The 20,669-nt window shown below is 40.9% G+C and overlaps 1 protein-coding gene across 2 annotated transcripts in view; it reads left to right on the top strand.

Annotated features, from left to right (window-relative positions):
- NFATC1 (nuclear factor of activated T cells 1) overlaps nt 1-19,284 on the top strand; it is a 117,443-nt gene extending 98,159 nt beyond the window's left edge. For both annotated transcript variants that reach the window (XM_026079785.1, XM_026079787.1), the window contains exon 10: nt 16,767-19,284. In XM_026079785.1, coding sequence (XP_025935570.1) covers nt 16,767-16,816 — 50 coding nt within the window. In that variant the 3' untranslated portion in view covers nt 16,817-19,284. The remainder of the gene's footprint in view (nt 1-16,766) is intronic.
- Nucleotides 19,285-20,669: the final 1,385 nt, after the last annotated feature.

Here is a 20,669-nt window from a genome sequence, read left to right on the forward strand (position 1 = left end):
CCTTGCATTATCTGCCTGTGTTTAATAGGGACTTGTTCCAAAGCCCATTGAAGTCTATAGAAATTCTTCTGTTGTCTTCTCTGCTCTTTGGATCAGACTCCTACTTGCATTCAGACAGAGATATGATCACTTAATGCTCTTAAAAAAAAAACTTTATTAAAAAAATAATCATATTCATGAAAATCTCTAATACTAGATGAAAATTTAAGGGCCCCAAAGTTGATGCTGGCAAAGTTATAGTTCCCAGAGCAACCATAAAAGATTTTATTACATTAATATGTAAAGGTTAACAGCAAATACAATAATCTGAAATACTATCTGTATTGTATATGTAGTGTGACTGACTCGCAGAGGTTTTAAGAACTCTCACTTAGTTCCCTCTGTTGCTTGTGGTGTGCTAATATTTAAAGAAATGATTGGATGGGTTACAGGTTCTAGGCCAAAAGAAGCTCAAGGAGCCCTGCGCTCTCAAACGTAGGAGAGTGGATATGTACATCTGGGGTGAAAGCACCGCTCCTGTTTCTGTCCTCATTTACACCAGGAGGAAGGAGAAAGTTCTCTCCTGGAGTAAATGGAGTTACCAAGCAGTTGTTTAACATCAATGTTTGGCAAATAATTTAAGAGTTCTGCCCAAGCCTTTGCAATGTTACGCTGGCCAGAAGTCATACATTTTCATCAGTGCATCTTAGGTCAGTTTGTTTCTTTTGGGGGGTTTCTTGAGTTGCTATACTCATTCTTGATGTCTGTATCAAGACCACATGATAGATTCACTATGGAAAATGGAATCATTTCAAGAATTTTCCATTTTCTGTCCCGTTTGTCTCTTAAGTGGGGGCCTTATGTATGTGCACAACAGCTTTCTATTGCAGCTATCCATAGATAGCCATGACAAAGAGAAGGCATGAAAGCTGCTCGCTCCGAGCATTCATCCTTGCTTATCGGGCCCTTGGAGACATTAGCTAATCGAGGCGTGATACTCTGTACAATAGGACAAGTGCTGTAAAGCTACCTCTGTTATCCCAGTGAACATGAAGACTTATCATTCCCATGGCCATTTTGCAGGATTTGTTTTGTTCTGACAACAACGTCCACGGCCTCCACTACTATCAACTGTAACAATGAATCTGATGCTGGCTATGTGTGTTATCAACTCCCTAATAACTGTCTTTTTTTTTTCTTCTTTTTTTTTTCTTTCCCACCCCATTTGTGAGAATTTGTCCCCTGGAACTCTTCTCTATCAGGCCCCTGCAGCTGCTGTTATTTTAGATATGGCAGGAAGTAGGTACCGGAAAACAGCAAGAGCTCACAGCACTCAGAAAAATCTAGAAATTCCTCTGATTTACCCAAGGCTCTGGCTCCAATCAAAGCCAGTTACCAAAAAAAAAAAAGAAAGAAAGAAAGAAAGGCCCGAGCAGACAACTGTGTCTGGGCCGCGTATGTCAGAAATGAGAGTTTTAGCCATCACCTTCTGCAGGGTACTCCAGAGTTATTCAATACGGCTGTGTAAATCATGAAGTACTTGGCCGGGAGCTGAGTTCCCCTTGCGCTCCACTGCCGAGGTGGAGCTGACACGTGTGCAGTCCCGCGCCGGCAGCCCGCCACTTGCCTGCGCCTCCACCAGCTGAGAAAATCCCCTCGCACATCCCCGGGGATGAGCGGGTCGGAGAGCTCGTCCGTTTTGCCACTCTCCCCTCTTGCGTCTGGTGGACGCGTGAAGCGGATCGGTTTACGGGCTTGGCCAGCGTGCGTCTATAAATGCTTTTAGCAGCGCTTAGAAAAATGCGCCAGCCAAGGGGACTGATGGAAAGTCGCTAGAGCAAAAAAATTTACATCACTGTTATTATTATTATTAGTAGTAGTACTACTATTATTATTATAATTTTAAAGTTCAGATGGAATACTACTTAGTCTGCTAAGCAAAGACATTTTTAGCCGCTTTGAATACCTTCACTTTTAAATCAGGCTAACTCTGGAAATGACTTCTAAAAGAAAAAAAGAAGAAATGAGGAAAGAAATACCTGAAACCTTTCAGTTCAGCAAGTGGTTTAGAGAAAAAAAAAAGAGCACTCCGCCCCCCTCGCCCCCCACACACACATATGCGGAAAAGATACTACCTTTTAAATGGGTTTTAATAAAGAAATCTTCCTCTTTGACACAGCAGATAAGGAAGAAGATGTCCGCCCACAGACATCTTACACCATTAGCCATCTAGTTAACATCTGTAAATGTTTTAGGGAAAGAAATTACACTTTAAGACATTTCTTTTTTAATTACAGTCTCCAGATGAGATTTGTTAGAGCAGGGAAATGTATCCCATAGCGACTGATGTCAATAGCAAGCAGTCCCTAAAGCCAGCCAGGACTGGGAAAGCCATGCTGTTTGCTGCTCTTGGCACTGCTCCCTGCTTTCACAATGTCAAACTTAGAACCGCCTTTATATGCACTTTCCATTTTTTTTTCCACAGTAGCTGCTGCCAGCAAGCTGTAAACTACCGTATATCACTCAGATTTAAGAACCTAAACTTTAAAACAAATTAAACTCTTGTTGACATTGTAATAAAAATCAGAATCGAACTGAACAGCTCAGTAAAACTGCACTTCAATTATTTTATGGATTTAAGATTGTTTTCTAGGATTCCCAGACTCCCAATACAGTGAAGTTATTTCCTCTTGGCAGATGTCTGGAAAAAAAAAATCATTGAATGGATAAAATTATGTGGCAGACACTAGGTTGAAGCCTAAAGGGAGGAAATGGTGTCTCCCCAGCACCTGTAAATATTTGCTCTGTGTCTTGACCAGAAGAGCCTTTCATCCATACTTTGGAAAAAAAAATCAAGGTATTTATTGTGTGAGTTTTTAAGAAAATAGAATTTTCATCTGTCAAAACCAGGTTCTTAACTAGGTGTTTATGTGGTTTTGAAAGAGAATGGCAAATACAGGCCTGACCCGCCCTTCAGAACCTTGTCCAAATGCAGGTAAATGCATGCAGTGCATTAATTCTCCCAGTCGCTAGCCTCTACTTATCTTTCATCTCCCTATTTAGCAGTTAATGTTGGGTATTCTTTTTATAATTTTTTTCCCCCCCCTATTCTGTAAAATGGAAACAGAGGTTTCCATCTGATTAAATGCCAGGTTTCCATTCTTTATAATGTTTCCTCTCAACACAGTTTGGAATGAAAGTATTTCAGAAATGTGTGCAGACGGAAGCTACTGGAGATAATAATTTGCTACATGTAACTGTGATTTACAAAAGGTGTGGTGCGCTAGAAAGGCTGTGGTGTGGAGCAAACAACAAGCAGCTTGCACAGTCTTTCATCAAAACCTTTGTTGCTGTTAACTTCTTTTCATTACATCAGTAAAATGTCCTTTTGGGTCCTAGGGCCCTAACCTGAAAAGTGTTGCATTTCTAGAGAGGTCAGGGAGAGCTGGAAGGGCTCAGCAACCTGCTGAATCATGCTCATACCTCCTGTCACAAGGTTACTTTTGAAGATAAGGCCAAATTTTACCCATCTGCCTGCCCACAGCTGAATCCTTGAGTCCCCGTGGTCTTGCTGAACTGCCACTGGGGAGCAGGGAGCAATCTAGCCCTCTGAGGACTGTGAAATGTGAATTTTCCAAAGTTGCCATGCAAGATTCCTTGTGTTAAATGGCTGATCTTTCACCTGAACTGACTTAACGTTCTGATATAAGCAGCCAAGTTTTTTTGTGGTGGCATTAATCAGTTTTTTTAAAGCTAGTCTTGAATTACTTTTAAAGCTCTTCCGCTCATTTTGTTGCCTAAAGCATCTCTCAAAGTGCAAGCCAGATTCCTACCGAAGTTTTGATGTGCAGCCGAACCATAACCCTGCCCCTGGAAGTGCCTTGTCATTTCTCAGCTACCAAGATGTGAGGTTTCTAGAGTCCAAGTACTCAAAAAGAAGCAGAAAAAAGGAAGTTTGTCACACATTGCAAATGGTTGTTTAGAAAGTGTAAAACAAACACGTTGAATAAAGTTGCAGGTCCTTAAACGTGCTTGAAAAATGAATGTTCTACATCTGTGTTTCTCAAGTACCTCTTTCCTAGTTCTTTAGTGCCGGAAGTTGTGTGGCAGGTTTGCCAGTACTTCATTTTTGTGGCAGAAGAAATTTGCTCTTTAGTGGACAGCACTGAGCTCAGCCTAGTTTTTGTGTCGAGCATTAAGCTGCGAAGGGGAAGATTTCTTCACTGACAGCCAGTCTGTGATACTCAGTGATTTTTTGCGGTCATATCTGGTTCTGTTGACATTGCTTTGTCAATCCAAACAAAGGAGCCACTGTGTAGGTTAATGCAGCATGTGGGAGAAGGGAGCAGAGGAAAAGATATTTTGCCGTGTTTGCAGCTCTGCAGCACTGGGACCGTATACAAATATGAGTATTCTTCCAGCTGCTCTAATTTGAGCCTGCTTACTATAGGCAGTTTTAGCATACAGGGAGTATTGGAGTTCAGCAACTGTCTGGACCCTCTGCTTTTCACAGCTGCATCTTCTGTGCCAGTGAGAGCACCTATGTAATACTGAGCTAGTGGTTTTCCAGCTGTGGCTCAGAATAGGCTGGGGCCGCCTCCGATCTCACTCATGTTGATAAGTGCCTAGTGTAGCTCCCCTCAAAGCAACCTTTGGAGAAATCCTCCTAGCCCAACTGGAGAACAATGGATTTTTGTCAAGAAAAGGTTTTCATCTCATATAGTTAGTGTGGTAAAAATTCAATGCAAGAGTAGCATTAAACTCCATCAGTGCTCTTCTCCAAAGAGCTGTGATAGAGAGAATATGTATTCCTTTGAGAAATGCAGCCTTCTTCACCAATTGATGCTACTGTGGTTAAAATGAAATCCTACAGAATTATGTATAGCTCTTGTTATGGTGGGGGCCACGTCACCATGCCACAAACAAATTTATCACATGACTCTGCCTGTTTGGGTTTTTTGCAGGCTATTTGTAACCACCAATGCAAATTCCTAGAGTTAACCCCTAGTTCTGTGCCTACTGCTGAAAAGAAGCAAACATGTTCCTTGACGTAATGATTTTCCCCAGGTAGTGTGACGTTTCCAGCCTAGCTTCCAGCAGGCTCAGAGGTACATTTTTTTTCCTTATCAGACACATCCTTTTCTTAAAAGCCAGATCAGCCCCACCCAATCTTTCTCTCCCACAGAGAAAGTCATATCATGGCCGTCACTTTCTCATCATGAGCACAAATGTGTGAGTTAGGGGTTAACGAACAGAGCTCAGCCTTCCCCGAAGGCTAAGCGAGAATGTGGCACAGCACTGGTCACAAGGCATTGCACACTTGCCCCTCCCCCAAAGCAAGCACATGGGCACATCATGTGTAAGTGGCAGCATCCCAGTCTTATCCCTGCCCAGGTGTCCTTTTTGCTAAAAGTTACAAATAATGACATTGATCTTTTCTATTAAGCACTTGCTTTGAGGTTTGCTGATGAAAAGGTCTGTGAAGGAAAGAGGTATTGATGATGATGATTTTAATGGGGCAAATACAGGGTAGGATCCACTTCAGAAAACCCTCCTTGCTCAGAAACAGATCAGATGCATCCTGTTACCTGTTTCAACCTGTCTCCATGACACTCCAGGTCTTGAGGCTCGATGCTACTAAGTCTGTGAGACTTCACCGCTGATTCAGTAGAAGTAGAGCGGGATCTCTTACCCATTCTCTGCTGTGGAAAGAAAGGGGCATTTGACAAACACTCATGTGTAACCCCAAGGTGCTTTTTTCTTCTTTCCATTTATTATTTCTTTGTGGTATTTGTTATGCCTAGCAGCAAGTGAGCTAGTATTTTACGAACAGTAGTGCAAGGTGGCTCCTTTTAGAGGATTCCAGATGATCACTGGGGGCCACACTGTTGTTACATAAAGTCAATTAAAGAGCATACATGCACGTCCCGTTGATTTGATTTAGAACTAACTAAAGCTTCAGTAATGTGCAATTACAAGAAACTTAGTGACCCCTTTATATCGAATGCAACTTCTGTGGCACCTAATATACTTTGATGAATTGTTCATTATGTGCAATGTTAGAAAAGCTTCTATAAAGTTTAATAATTGCATAATCAATACAGGAATTCAGTCTTATCTGGCTTTTTTTTAATTCTGAAATCTGTAAATCATAGAGATTATGGACCCTTTCTTGCTCCCTTCTTTCCTTCTGTACCCCCAGAATTTTTTTCTAAAGCTAATCTGTTGCTTTTCCTGAATATAGAGAAACTCCTTCCTACTGAATCCTTGAAATAAAAATCAATCTTTTTCTTATTCTTACTACCTTCAGCCATCTTTGTGGCACTGAGGTAGGAGATTTCTAGGTAACTGCTATAAACTAGACTTAAATACCTTGCTCTGTGCATAATCTAGATGTAAAATGGAAACAGTAGAGATTATAAATTGATCCAGGCTTCCTGCTACCTCGAAAATGGTGAACCAGGTGCTATGAAGGCCAGCACCAGAGCTCTACATCACTGAGATCATTCTTAAGAGAAACGTAAAGAAGATACTGGCCTCAGCGTGGGTGAGTTTCACTTTTTAAGAGATGTCAAAGAAAGTTTCAAGAAAGGGAAAATGGCCGAGCACTGCTCTTAGCCTTTAAGTGGATTCGTCACCATTGCTCTTTCCTTTCTTTTCTTCCCTTCCCCCTCAAAACTTAGGTTTCGGAGATAGATCTGATCCTATACAGGATAGCGGGATAAGATGCAGGTGGCTGGTCGCAGCTGCAGAGAGACGTTTCTTGTGCTCTGTTGCGTGCAAGCGAATGGGAGACTCCCCTCAGCATCGTGCAAAGAAAGGCAGAGGAGGAGCAGCAGCCTCCCGTGCGGCGCTCGGCAGCCTCGACCGTGCCTACTCCTCCTCTGCCATTCGCTACCTGAGAGCTGCGGTAGCTCCCAGCTCTTGCAGTCGGCAGGTGGGCTGTAATCCTGGTCTTAATCGGCGAGATGCTTTGAGAGCCTTGTATTTCAAGTATTGTCCGCTCCGCAATTGATTGCAAGTTGTGAGATGCAGCAAACCTCATGAGATGGAGTCAGGAATACGACAATTAAAAAAAAAAAAAGGGAAGTTTCTCTTTGTTACATTCAGGGTCTAATAAGTACAGCCAGAGAAATCTGGAGGCTAAAAAACAGAGGCAAATACAGAGACCTCAGAATTGCTTTAAATTTGTTTCGATTTTGAATTCACTCTTGTCATGCTTCAGGGCATGATTCATGAGTTTTAAATACTGGGGGTCGACAGTACTATTTTAGTGTTCGGTGCTAAACTGGAAAGTAACCTTGATCATCGGTTAGGATCAGTTCGTATTACTGTATTTTGTATGGTACGGGCAGCTTTCTGTTGTCTCTAGCTAAACAGCACATGTTCTTCCTTCCTTATTCCTACCTCATTTCTACCCCACCAGTCTTCCAACAGCACCGACCTCCGGCTTTGGCAGCGCTAGGTAGCGTTTGCATAGTTCTGCTGTTGTGTGGAAATTTTGTGTAAGGCGTAGAAATATGTCTATTTTGTTTCCCTTACAAATGCTCTTAGGAACATAAACACATAATTTTGGTTAAAATGTGGTTTATTTGTCTGTCCCCCAGCCCTGCTCTCACACTTGTGTGTATGCATGTGTCAAATGTGGCTTGCATCATGCCGGGACAAATCCTCCAGCATTTGCCTAGACCAAATCCCAGCTGAACTCCAGGGGAGTTGTGCCCGAGTGAGGGCTAGTGAAAATTGCCTGTTGACTCTTTGATTGTCAGAAAAATTAATCCTCTTGAGCATTGTTGTCCTCAGATTTGCAGTAAAAACAAGCAAAGGTTTTGACCCCAGTGTGTGGTGAATCACTGTGGCTCTGTTGCTTTCTGTGTTGGTTTGCAGCAGCCGGGATTAAGCCCTAAGTGTTTGCTGGAAAAGAGACTGAGAACGTTCTCAAGGTTTCACATGAGAAGGATAAAAAACACAAACCCGGGAGTTCTTGTGTGGCAGGATGGGACTCATTTAGAGCAGGCACCAGTCAAGAGTCGCAGTGAAATTGCTGCCACAGCGTGCTGTCATCCCACTGCAGTGAGGAACCTTCCCCTTAACCATCCGCAACCACCCACTGGGGGAGATTTTGCATTATTTGGAGTTACTGAGCTAAATAAGGCAAAGGGTATAGCAGGTAGGAAACTTATTCCATTTTGATGGCTGTCATGTATAACAATACTATTCACCGTGCCAAGCCTACACTCGTATGGGAGGATCATGTTTTATTAAAACCTGCTACTTGTTGTCACTCACTTGCTCCACTGTCCTATTCGCTGTCTCCAAAAATAGCATGCCCTGTGGTGGTGGCTTATTATGATTAAACAGATAAAAATAAGTTTAAGGTTTAAACACATCCAGGACACCTGAGGTAATACAAGATCTGACTTCTTTATGGAACGTGTGAAGTTATATTTTCCATTGCTTCACAAGACTTGTTTTGTTTGGCTTTTAAATCAGTAAGGTTTAATATGATCTATAGTTTGCATTACATGCTGGCACCTCAGGAATTCGTATCACTACTTTCTGATTTTTTTTCTGATTTTTTTTCTAATTCATAGCATAGTACTAGCTTTGAAAACAGAATTCTGTAAGACAGTCTTATTTTTTTTCCAGTGATGAAGTAATAATTCTGTATTGACTGTTACAGCTTTTGTATGTCAGAGAGGATTGCTATTTATTAGCAGTGGGGAAGTAGGTGTCCAGATAAAAACTATAGCATTTTACTCCTATGATGGAGTTTATAGCAGGAGCTTCATTTGTTAACTGGCTGTCTGTGGGCTTCTATTTAGCCATTTTTTTTCTTTAAATAAGATCTGTACATGGAGATAAGGGAAAACATTTTTTCCTTCTGTGTTTCTGCTTCCTCTGTATTCATTTGTGACTTCAAGTTCCTCTTCAGACATGCATTTCATCTGAAATAAGGGCATATGAGAGCACAAGAGGTGCTTCAGGAATGTAGCTCGATGTGACATTGCTGGTGGAAAAATCTGAGGGCAGTAATTGTAGACAGCAAAGTGAATGTCATCCTGTGAAGCGTTGCCGCAGGGTAGTGCGGAGTTAGAGTCAAAGTCTTGAAGACTCCAAAGTTCTGTTTTAGTATCACTGTTCATATGTTAAATATGGGATATGTTAAATAGTGACAGTGGGATCAGTGTTGTACAAAAATGAAGAGGAAAACACAGTCACTGCTCCACGCTGCTTATAACCAGTGATCTGTTGAAGACAATGGAAATTCAGAGCACTTCAGCAGTGTCTGCTCTGCGTAGGGAAGTATGGGAGAGATCCCTGACCTGGGAGGCACTCTTGTTGGACCAGTGTAAGGCTTGACCTGAGCTAATGAATTCTGTTGAAAGGCAAAAACAATTGGCAAAACTGAGGCAGTTTTGATTTCAGGATGAGTACTCTTCTCTGAAGATTGCTTAAATGTGCCATGTAGCTGTACAGTTTGATCAGAGCCAGGCCGTGGAGCTCAGACATGATAAGCGTGTTGGTTTTATAGTTACACCCATTTGAAAGGTGAAGTACCCTCTCAATATACAGCAGAATCCATGCATAATTTCACACAGATTTTTCACGCATGCAGGTTGAAAGATGCAGCTGGTGATTTATTTTTATTTTCCATGATACATATACCAGGCAAAGCAGATCACTTCTGTACTGTTGCAGTCAAAGAGCATTACAGCATCTGAACCTCCTGCTTCAGTTCTGTTCCACCCTGAAGACGATGGTCCCTAGGGTTCAGAGATGGACTGAAAGTAATGAGCAGAGGTTGGTTACTGGGTTGTGAAGAAAGCTTGGTGTGAACCTGAAGGYGTAGATGTCTTGAGCCATGCTGTGTGGCTGTTCCTATCGATAAGGGAGCCATAGGCTGGCCCAAAGGATGAATGCCTTCATAGCACTGAACTGACACCATCTCAACGTATGTAGGAACATAAAGACGTACATGTTCGGCGAATCACAAGGCATTTGCTCTGCACAAAAGCTTTCAGTGCCATCTTGCTTTAACTGTATCATGCTCCTTAAAAAAGATTGACATGGAGAACAGTAAAACTCTGCTGATCAATATAAGCCCTCAAGCGTTTCCTCTGTAAACCTCCATTAGACTTCCTCTTAGAATTACCTCACAGCTTTTCAGTGACTCTTGCACAGCGTTACTGGTGTGGGCAGGAAGGCAGATGCATGGATGGTGGTGCAGATGGCTTGAAGCAGGGCCTGTGACTTAATATGTGCACTTCTGTACGCTGCCGTAAAGTTTTGGGAGCACAGAGAATCCATTTATGTCTTAACATAGGACAGTACTGATAATATCGGTCTGTGTCTCCTTTTGTGACAAAACACACAAAAGAAGACCCCAGAAACTCCATTTAGTTTCTCATATCGCAGTGCAATCACTTATTTATATAGTGTACTTGTGCAGGTGGTTTCGTTGAAAAATTGCTTCTTGCTCAACACGAAAAGATACTCAAGTACTTATTTGTTTACTTACTTATTTTGATTGCAAGTGAAGTTTGCAATCAAAAAGGAATGCGACAATAAATATAAACCACAACTCCGTTACTCATTCTCATTATACAAACCTCTCTGGGCCAGTGCTGAAGTAGCTTGAAGTCAATGGAAAGACAGTCAGTGACTTCCGCAGCCTTTGGGGTACGATGTGAGAAGAGACTGCAGCTTAAACTGGCCAGAAACGGAAACCCTCATCAGAAAAGCAGGAAGAGCTAATGGGTGAAATTCAAAGGTCTGTATTAGTGTCAGACTGTCTCTTCCATAAACCTCTTTCAAGATTAATTAAAAGGTGAGCTATTTTTTCATGTTAATAGCTTCTGTGAGAACAACATAGTTGATACAGCGCCTGCTTCTTGTCTAAAACAGGCTAAATCTCCCTGCCAAAACGAGAGCAGTAGGAAGCTCTGACTGGACCAGAAACGGCACTTTCAGGCCAGAGCCAGGAGAGGCTAGTCCCGTGGCATTTTGCTCCTGAACGCGAGAGGAACACTCTCTACTTGCCTTTTCGTAGCTGACTCATTGAGTGACATTTTGGTAGTAGGTGTTTCCATGCAGGACTATTGCTCATGTCACAGTGCAGAAGCTAGAGAGTGCAGGCAGAGGGGTGTTAATGAAGTTAAAGATGAGGCTACATTTCAAAACAGGAGAGACAGCTCTTCACAACTGTATTTTTGGTCACAGCTCTACATTTGCCTTCTGTTTTTAGATTCTTTGGAACATTTGCCTTTAATAGTACAAGGTAAAATATTGCAGTCACTGAGGGTCTCATCTTCGTGTACCAAAGAACTTGCCAGTTACAGAAGTCCTCTACGTTTGCCTTTTTCCTACTTCTCGCATCTCTGGCCTTGTCACTTCTTTGATGTGAGTGGGATCAATATCTGAGCTGAAAGGCAGAACTTTGTCCCAAAAGGAGAGTGATCTTATTAAAACAGGAGGCCATAATGTTATCACTATTCAAATTAGTAGTCAAATATAAGGAAAGCAGAAGTCAGCAGAAATTTAAGCTTTCAACAGTTAATAGAATTCATATGTAGCCCCAAATTTTAAAAATATTTCATTTCCTATGAAGTTTGCATCCATATATGGAGTCCTCATTTGTTTAAATATATCCGGTTGTCCTGTTTCAAGCAGGAACTCAAACTATTGCATCAGTAAGACATTGATTTTGCTAATTAGTAAAACAAAAATTTCCATTGCAAGGGCATTTAAAAGCAAAGTAAAACACAAGAAGAAAAAACTCCTTATTAAACTAAAATGTGGTGTAACAGCTCACCACATCCTGCTACCGTGGCATCTGCTGTTTAGCAAAGGAAAGGTTCCTCTTTCAGACGCCTTGACAGGTAGAGAGGTCACATGTTACCTGCATTTCTCAGCATTATTATTTTTTTGACTTTATGTCAGTGGAAAAGCTGAACATGAAAATGGAAAGTATCAGTTGAGGGAAGGCACTGTGGGGAACTGTAGGTGTTAGCTATAAAAGCAACAGTGGCCCCACTCCCCAAAGCCAACAGAAAAACAGATGAAAAAATCTGATGACAAAAGTGCTGTAAATCATTGTACTCAGCTGTTTGATCTGCTAGGGATGAACCTATTGCTTAAGGGAAGTGTTATGCTGATATATGCGTTGAAAATTAAACATTTTGCCTACTTGCCTACTATTCCAGATCTGCTGCTAAGCTGTATCTGGCACCTCCACAAATCAAGTAATTCTCTGACTCTTGTCTGTCCTGTCTGTAAAATGGGTCTTTTTGAGTACTAAGGTTATGTTTTTTAAAAGATGAGCGCAAACCCTTTGCAACCTTTCTCTGAAAAATGTTACACTCATTCAACATACAACTGCTCCTGGAATGTTACTACAAATTTGAATGGACATGTATCCAAGCAGCAGCTCAATCAAAGACCAATGTTTGCTTTAGAAATGAAATTCAAACCAAGGCCAAAATACTACTCGTATTGAATACTGCTGTTCTGTATAACACATACAATACTGTTGTAGTAACAGATTTGTAAGCCAAAACCGGAGCACTCATGACAGCAGCCGGCTGACTCACCTCAATTATATAATAAGTATTTTGTTAGAAAGGTGGAAACTAAGAGAAAAAAATCAATTACTGTCTCTGTAGCAGCAGTATCTTGGACCTCTCTGAGGAATTGTCCAGTGGCCCTACAGTACTGCACAGAGCCGAGAGGATACCAAGTGGAAGGGGTGTGATGGATGGCAAAGGAGGTGGTGAATGGGGAACAATCAACTCTTTCACCCAATACAAGAATGAAATTATCAAGAAACAAGTTTAATAGAAAAGGAAGCACCTTTTCACCCAACACATCCTTAAACCCTGGTACCTATTGCTGCAGGAAGTCTCGAAGGCCAAAACAGGTTCAGAACTGTTTAGACAACTTCATGGAAGAAACTTCATCAAAGTTCACTAAAAACAAAGATGCAGACCTCCTGTGGCTCGTGAAGCCCTCCACCAGTCAGAAGTTATGAGTGTACTGGAGAAAGCAGCACTGGAGGGGTGCCCTATTTTTACATTCTTTCCTGAAGAATTGGCTACTGGCCATTGTAAGAGCTGTGGCCCTGGCACAGACAGACATACAGGATGCTTCAGCAGAGCCCTACTTGAGTAATAGCTTTTTTGATTTATTGGTGGGAAGGATGATTTGGGGTCAACCCTAAACAAAAGTATTTTATGTTTTCTTGCCCCCCAAAAAACAGCTTGGGGCTCAAACAAAACATTTTATTTGATCCAAAATAAATCATTTCCTTTAACATGCAATAAAAATTGTAATGTGTTTTAGAGTCTGGGGGTACTATTACCCCTATCTTAAAAGAGATACATTTTGCAGAAATCTAAAACAAAAAAAAATTGATGTTAAAGACCTTTCTTTCTCTAAGCCAAAACTATTTGAGAAATGTCATCCGTCTTTTCATGTCTGACCCCAAACTTAACTTTTCCCACCAACAGGTTTCCCTTGAAAATCCGTTTCTCAGAGCTGAAGGAAGAGTGGGGGGTCCTCACGGGAGTGCTGGAGCTGCGTGGCTGGAGGAGGCTAGGCCAGAGCAGGCATCAGGCAGTGCGCTCCCCTTCAGCCCTGGCCTGCACAAGTCTGCTGCATGATTTGGCTGTGTCCCCCCACCACAGGGTATTCCCTTGCAGGCTCAGGTGCTCTGGCGGGCTGCGAGGGAAAGCCCACACTCAGCACACTTCCCCTTTCATCTCCTCAGACAGATGCTACTTCTGAGCTCGCTCCGTATTTGTAGGGCGATATCGGCGGCTACGCACAGACAACGTACTGTTTCACTTCAGGCCTTCTGCTTGTACCCCTGTTCCTTTTTGTCATTTTTTTTTCCACTGTGCTATTGGGACTTTTTGTGCCCTCAGCACCGTGGGAGATGAAGGGGGATGGATGAAGGTGAAATGAAGAGGCCCGTGGATAAGACCTGGGGACCTGTCTCTGAGCCACACTGCCTGTGGGTCATCACAGGAGAAATGCTGAACCTCTTGACTATTTTGGCCCCATTTGTTTGTGAGATCTGGAGGCGGCGGGTGCACTGTAAGGAAGTTTCAGTTATCTCCTGAGTACATGCTGACATTGGGTAGTGACTGTTGCTAAATATCTGTTAAATGTTATATGAGGACACTAGACCTGTCTGCATCCATCAAGATTGCAGAAGTTCATCTCTGTTGAGAAAGTAACATATAATAAAGGTGAATAAAATAGTTGAAGGTCAAATCCTTATCCTGTTGCAGTCAATAACACAACTGCAAGTGATTTCAGTAGGACACAGATTGGGTCTTGTCACTGCTGAGCCTCCTCGCTGAGGGCGAGCGTTCCCAAAGGACCGCAGGCATCCTGTGGGCCACGGCCAGGCAGGTGGGCTCCCAGCTGAAAGGAAAAGGCAGGTCATTGCTAGGGGTAAGCAATGTTGCTGGTAGCACTTGAGTGACGAAGGATTCATCTGAAGGTACCTAATGTGACTGAAAAATGCAGTCTCTGATTGCCTAAGCCGCTCCTGAAGATGGATTTGGGGCTTTTAGGTCCTTATGCCACTGAGTTGCTTTTGAAATACTTTTGCTAAATGCTTTAGTAGGGGGAGGCTTAGGCTGGGGGAGGAGGCAGTATTACTCTTGAAAATTTTACTGAACAAATCGAGATAAAGTACTATAGGTGTGCCATAGTGTTAGCCTGAGATTCAAGATACCTGAGTACTAATCCTGGCTAAGATGGGGAGCTCCTCAGCTTTTCTACCTCCCTGTCCTCATCTGTGAAATACTGGTGATACTTATATTCCTGCTTTACAGAGGTGCTGTGAAGATTCATTATTTAATGCTTCTAAATAATATATGTACAAAGACTAATGAATGATTTTTTAATTTTATTTGATGTAATGGAAACCTACAGGGAAAGTTAACAAAAGTGTAACTCTGGCCCATATGAGAATTTGTTTTCATTGCCACACTCGGCACAAAAATATCACTGTGTGTTTGCTCTATACCCAATGTTGGTTTGAGAAGTTTATCTAAGAAACTGTCTTTACAAAAGCATCATGGAAAAATCATCCCACAGAAGAAAGAAGTGCATTGTTTGCATTCAAGATAGAGATTCAGTTCAGAAAACTGTCCAAAGTCTTGTAGCATGTAAATGGGGTAGCATTTATTACCACATTAGGATGTAGGCAGGGTATTCTTTGTCACAGAGCAGGACTTGCAGCTTAAATTTTTTTCCACTGTTTTGTAATATTAAAGATAAATTCCCCAACACTCTCAAGAGAGAGAACTGCTTTATCTTCACATCTGATTTCCATACTGCTCTTAGTTTGCTGCCATAAATAGGTAATTACAAATACAAATGATATTTCCTTGTTGAAGTAAGGGCATGCATATCCATGGGTATAAGTGGTTTCAGTGGCCAGGACCTGTGACACAAATCCTGACTGATTCATGTGCTGCAATTACAAAATGGGCAATAGGTCTGCAGAAGAGAAAAAAAAAAAAACAACTAATTGCTTCAGGAAGTTGGTTTTAGACAGGCTTGGCCTTTTCCAGTAAACACGTGGAGTTATCTGCATGGCTGTGAACAGCAGCCCACGAGCAAAGGAAAACTTAGGCTTTTCCATGGCAGTTCCATGACGTGGGCATGTGTTTCCYGCTCCCAGTAATGCTAGGGAAACTCAGCAGCAATGATAGCCTTCCTGATGGCATTTTGTCTATCTTCATGTAAATCAGGTGGTGGCAGTCGCAGCAGGGAGGTGGGGTGGAAATAAAAGGGATGTTGTGTAGTTCACTGTAGATGGCCTTTGCCAGGTTCAGTCATTTCCTGTCCATCTGCCAAAAATCACAAGCTGATAAATGGACATAATTTGAGTGTGGGAAACTGTATTGCTTGATGATCTGCAGGGGAGGGGGAAAAGAATGAAAGAAGAATCATGAATAAAGAAAACAACACGTTATCAGTGGAGATGCAGTCTGACTGGCTGATGCTGAGATAACGGACCTTGTTTATTCCTTTCTTCAACTCTTGCCAAGGGTTTTAACTCACCCATCCCCTCCCGTCTGTCTTTATTGATAGGAGCAAAGGCTGCATGTCCATGTGTGTTGGTCAACATGAAAGGAGTACACATTTATGCATGTTACCAGCTACCAGGAACGGGCAAGCACATGGCAGTTTTGTTTCTTTCTTTCTTTCTTTCTTTCTTTCTTTCTTTCTTTCTTTCTTTCTTTTTTAATCATCCCACAGCAGAATAAATCAGCACGTGAAGTCCTATTCTATCTAGGCATTGCAGCTTCAAATACCCTGTTAAGCACCTGACAGCTCAGTGCCATTAGCATGTACCATGGCTGACATACTTTCCAAATGGCTCTTTTTCTGGAATGGGTAGTTTATTCAAAGACTTCCTGTGGTTCTTTACTTGAAGTTTGAGAGCCAGTTGTACAGCAAATGAAATGTTTTATCTGTAACTGGTTAAAATGTTAAATATGTTTGATGCAATCGAGGACCCAGGATGCTACTGTTCTTGTTTGGTTTTACACTATTTAGCATGTTAATAACCTCGGTTAATGCTGTTGTTTTGCACTGTGGCCAGCCTTTACCAGCTCCTTATTGGTGTTATGCTTAATGTTCAAGAACCATATGGAAACTGTGAAGAAATGGATGCAAGTTTTGGGGGGCTGGTTACTGAAAAGACAGGTCTGCAGCAGTGTGATTCTAATCAATTGCTTTTTTCTTGTGTTCTTTCTTTGCAGTAAATGAAATTATAAGGAATGACCTTTCCAGTACCAATGTCCATTCATAGCTTGCAATACTGGCCTAGTATGAAATCCACACTTTTGACTTAGCTGGTGTGTCAGCTAGAGCACAGAGACACTGAATAAACTGAAGACGTTGCCTGGTACCACTCTGATCTTCCACCTTACTGAATGTTAAGAACTGAAGATTTACCTCTTGCTTACAAAGAAATGGTTCTTCAGCTGATTAAATACCTTCTTTAAAGAAAATCATCTCAAGAGGAAAAAAAGGAGGAATAAAACTCCAAGATGGCGCATTTCATGGGACAAAACTAGGAAACTCAGCAAAATCTTATTGCTTCTTCCCAGTGCTGATCTTTTTGGCATGGCACCGCTGGAATACAGCCCTGGAAGTGCCTTATTTTACCAGGTTGTGGCATCAGGGCATTTTTAACAAGCTTTGAATTTGCTATCATTAAAAGTGCTGGTAGGTGCAGAAGCGATAGAGCTTGCATTCTGGAGAGTGATATTTGGGGAAAAAAAAACATAAGACTGTGTAGCAAAGTGGGGAGAGAAATCCCTACTCCAGTAAGATGTGTTTATGAATTCCAGAATTTCTTCAGCTTTTCCTCTGCTGTAATGTACAGCTTGTTGCCTTATTCCCAGTGCATTTCAAAAGCCTCTTGATTTGTCATCATCTCAGCTCTTTCTTTTTCATATTGTCTTTATTATGTGCTAATGAATCATAGGATTTTTAGTAGTAGCTTGTTAAGATTTTGATTTTAATCTGGCTTCAGTCATGGCACAAGTGAGTTGAATAGCACAAAATAAAAAAGGTTAATGGACAAAAAAATTGAAATCTATCTATTACATGATAGATGAATGTGTATGCATGTACATACATACTAGTATATATGCATATATTTATATATGACAAATAATATAGATGATTGCTTAGTGAGGGCACTGAATTTAGCAATAATTTCAATTTCTGAGAATGCATTTCAGATCCACAACAAATATTTCAGCTACTTCTTTTGAGGGTTTGTTGCACCTAAACCAGGTATGCATTTTCTTTCCTCATGCGGTTAAGCAAGCACTTTAGATAGGCAAGAAGGATGCATACAAGATAGACATTATTTACCAAATGGCAAAATATGAATTAAAGTAACTGTAAATACCATTATGGAAGAGTGTAAAATATTTGTTCAATTATAATATTATTATTCCACAGAAGCCTTATAACTCTCTGCTACATGTATGAAAAAGGATATTACCAAAAAAACACAAAGGTTTAATATGCAGCGCTGTATAGTGTGTTTTCAGATTAGCTGATGTTTCTGGAGCTACAGATAGGCATGTAGTGTAGCCTTTAACATTGTATTTTTTACAATCAACCACTTACTATATAACTAGAAACAACCTATTATTTCATATAACCAAAAAAAAAAAATAGCATGACTTAAATTAAAAATGTTTAACATTAATATTGTGCCTTAGGAATCTATGCCCCCTTCTGGAAATACACCTGAACTACACCTCCATGTTGAGGTAACTCATTAACGGTAATGCAATGAAGATTAAACAGGTTTCACAAAAAAGTGAAATCCTCCTAAACGTTTTTAAACATTATTCTGTATAATTATGTCTTACTTTCTTTTTAAAAAAGCCATATTTGTCACATTTGCACATTACTGTGAAGACATGAGAATATAATATGGCTATATGTACATAATATGCTGTTATCAGTCCTAATAATAGTCTGTTGTTCCTCACCTGTTTAATCCCAGTTATTTACCCTGTATTTAGCATTGTAGAAGTTGCATGAAACATTTCTTATAGACTGCCATATGAAAAGTAAAAAGCTTGACAGATGTCAGTTTGACTTGTAGCTAGAAAATAGATCCAATAAAGCAAAATGTTTTGCTGGAAGCTAGTCTTAGAGTGGTTCATTTTATGTTATCTTGACAAATCTTCCTTTGTCATATAAAATAAGCATTTTTACATTATATACATATATATAAATATATATCTCCATCTCTTCTATTTGAAGCTGTTTGCATCCTGCCGCATCCTGCTAATATAACCATCTTAGTATAGAAGCAAAAGTCTCTTGTCAACAGACTCTTCTTTATTTCCCCCTGCATTTAAAGACATCTCTGCCAAGGAGAGAAAATGATTTATGATAAAATTCTCAGATTTTATTCTCTTGGTATTTCAGAAATGTCAATAAAGTGTGAGGGGAGGAATCTCTGGTTATGCCAAAGCGTTTTCTGTTCATATGCCTAAATACCTTGGGTGAGGCTTTTACAGCATAGGACAGCACACACACACAGACACACTCTCCACCACGTTCGCATTTCAGCAATAATTTTAGCAAGGTTTTCAACTGTACAGTTTGGATATGTTGCACCTCCTTCATCCTTATTTTTATTTTCATCTTTAAGCTATTTTGAAAAACAAACTGTTACTTTTAAGCCTGGATAATGGAAGATTATGCATCTCTTGTATATGTATTCATAAAATAAAAACGGAAGCAGAAATATTTCCCGTATGAGACTGCTATCTTGTTTTTGTACATGTGTTATAGTTGTTCCTCACAGTTTATGAAAATGGTTTTCATCAACCTTTTCTGAAAACAAAACAAAACCAAAAAGCCACAACGCTCTGAACTTAGTACTTAAAACATAACCCTATAGGTAGGTTTGAAAAGACTTTTGCCATGGATGATTCTTACTGTTAAAACTAGTCATCTGGATGAATTTTAATGGTAAAATGAACTACCTTACTAACAGTGCAACAAAGTACTTGTATCTACTTGGAAAAAAATGTCTTTTGCTCTGCCTTGAACTACTTCTGAAGCGTATGGGTTGCTAAGAGCAGGCTTTGGTTGGATGGTCTTCCATGCAGGATGTGCGAGAGATGTTTTGTTTAGGCTGGAGGCTCTTGTACCCTGCAAAAGGAGGGCTGCCCACAGATTTGCAGAAGAGGATGACTTGCTAGGAGATGCATATGATCTGTATGAAGGCACCTATTCTGGATTTTTTCCACCCTTGAAGGAAAAGGGGTAACAGGAGGATGTCAGCTTAGCTAAACTCCTGATTTTCTAATCACCTTGTGAGGTGCTGTATTTGTATGTAGCAGCATGCATCACCTAATGGGCCACATCATACAGAAACGCTGAGAAGACTGAGATAAGCTTCTTCAGGTTATTCTGGACCAAAGGCAAATTATGAGATATATAATGCACAACAGTATGCCTACCACAGTGGTGTTGATTTAGGTAAGCATTTAAACACATATTTAAAAGCTTCCTGAAGAAGGGGGAGGCACAAATATGTACTTAAAGCTTTCTTGAATGAGGGCCTTTCTTTGCCTTGCATTTGTCTTCATGTGAGCATTTGCTGATACACACTGCTCACTTGCCACACCGGGCTTCAGTGACTTTGTTAGTGAGGCCCTCACAATTTAAGGGGCGATGTATGCTCCACACACTTTAAAGCCCAGATATGGCCCAGCTCTTAGGTGTCAGAGAAAACTTTCTCTGCTTCCCTATCTGGAGGGTGGAAACAGTGATATCACTCCTCATGTGGACAGCATGAGCTGCACTGTTTGTGAAGTTCCTGGAAAATGGAAAGCACTAACAATTCTGTTACAAATTCCATAACACCCCCCCCCCAAAAAAAAAAAAAAAAAAAAAAAACACTGTGGCATCATTTTAAACCAAAGCAAAATGTCTGATGGCACACTGAATTCATTTGGGCAACATACTTCGGTCAGTGTGCCACCTGACTTCCTATACGCTTCCTTTCCTTCTCATTTCCACAGATCCCGTAGTCAAAATACAGCAGATCCAAGCATGGCTACATTAACCACGTCTTGACCATAATTCTTTAAGCAGAAATAGTCCTTAGCAAATTC

The sequence above is a fragment of the Apteryx rowi genome, unplaced genomic scaffold (assembly GCF_003343035.1).
Source record: "Apteryx rowi isolate R43461 unplaced genomic scaffold, aptRow1 scaffold_50, whole genome shotgun sequence".
Taxonomy (NCBI): Eukaryota; Metazoa; Chordata; class Aves; order Apterygiformes; family Apterygidae; genus Apteryx; species Apteryx rowi.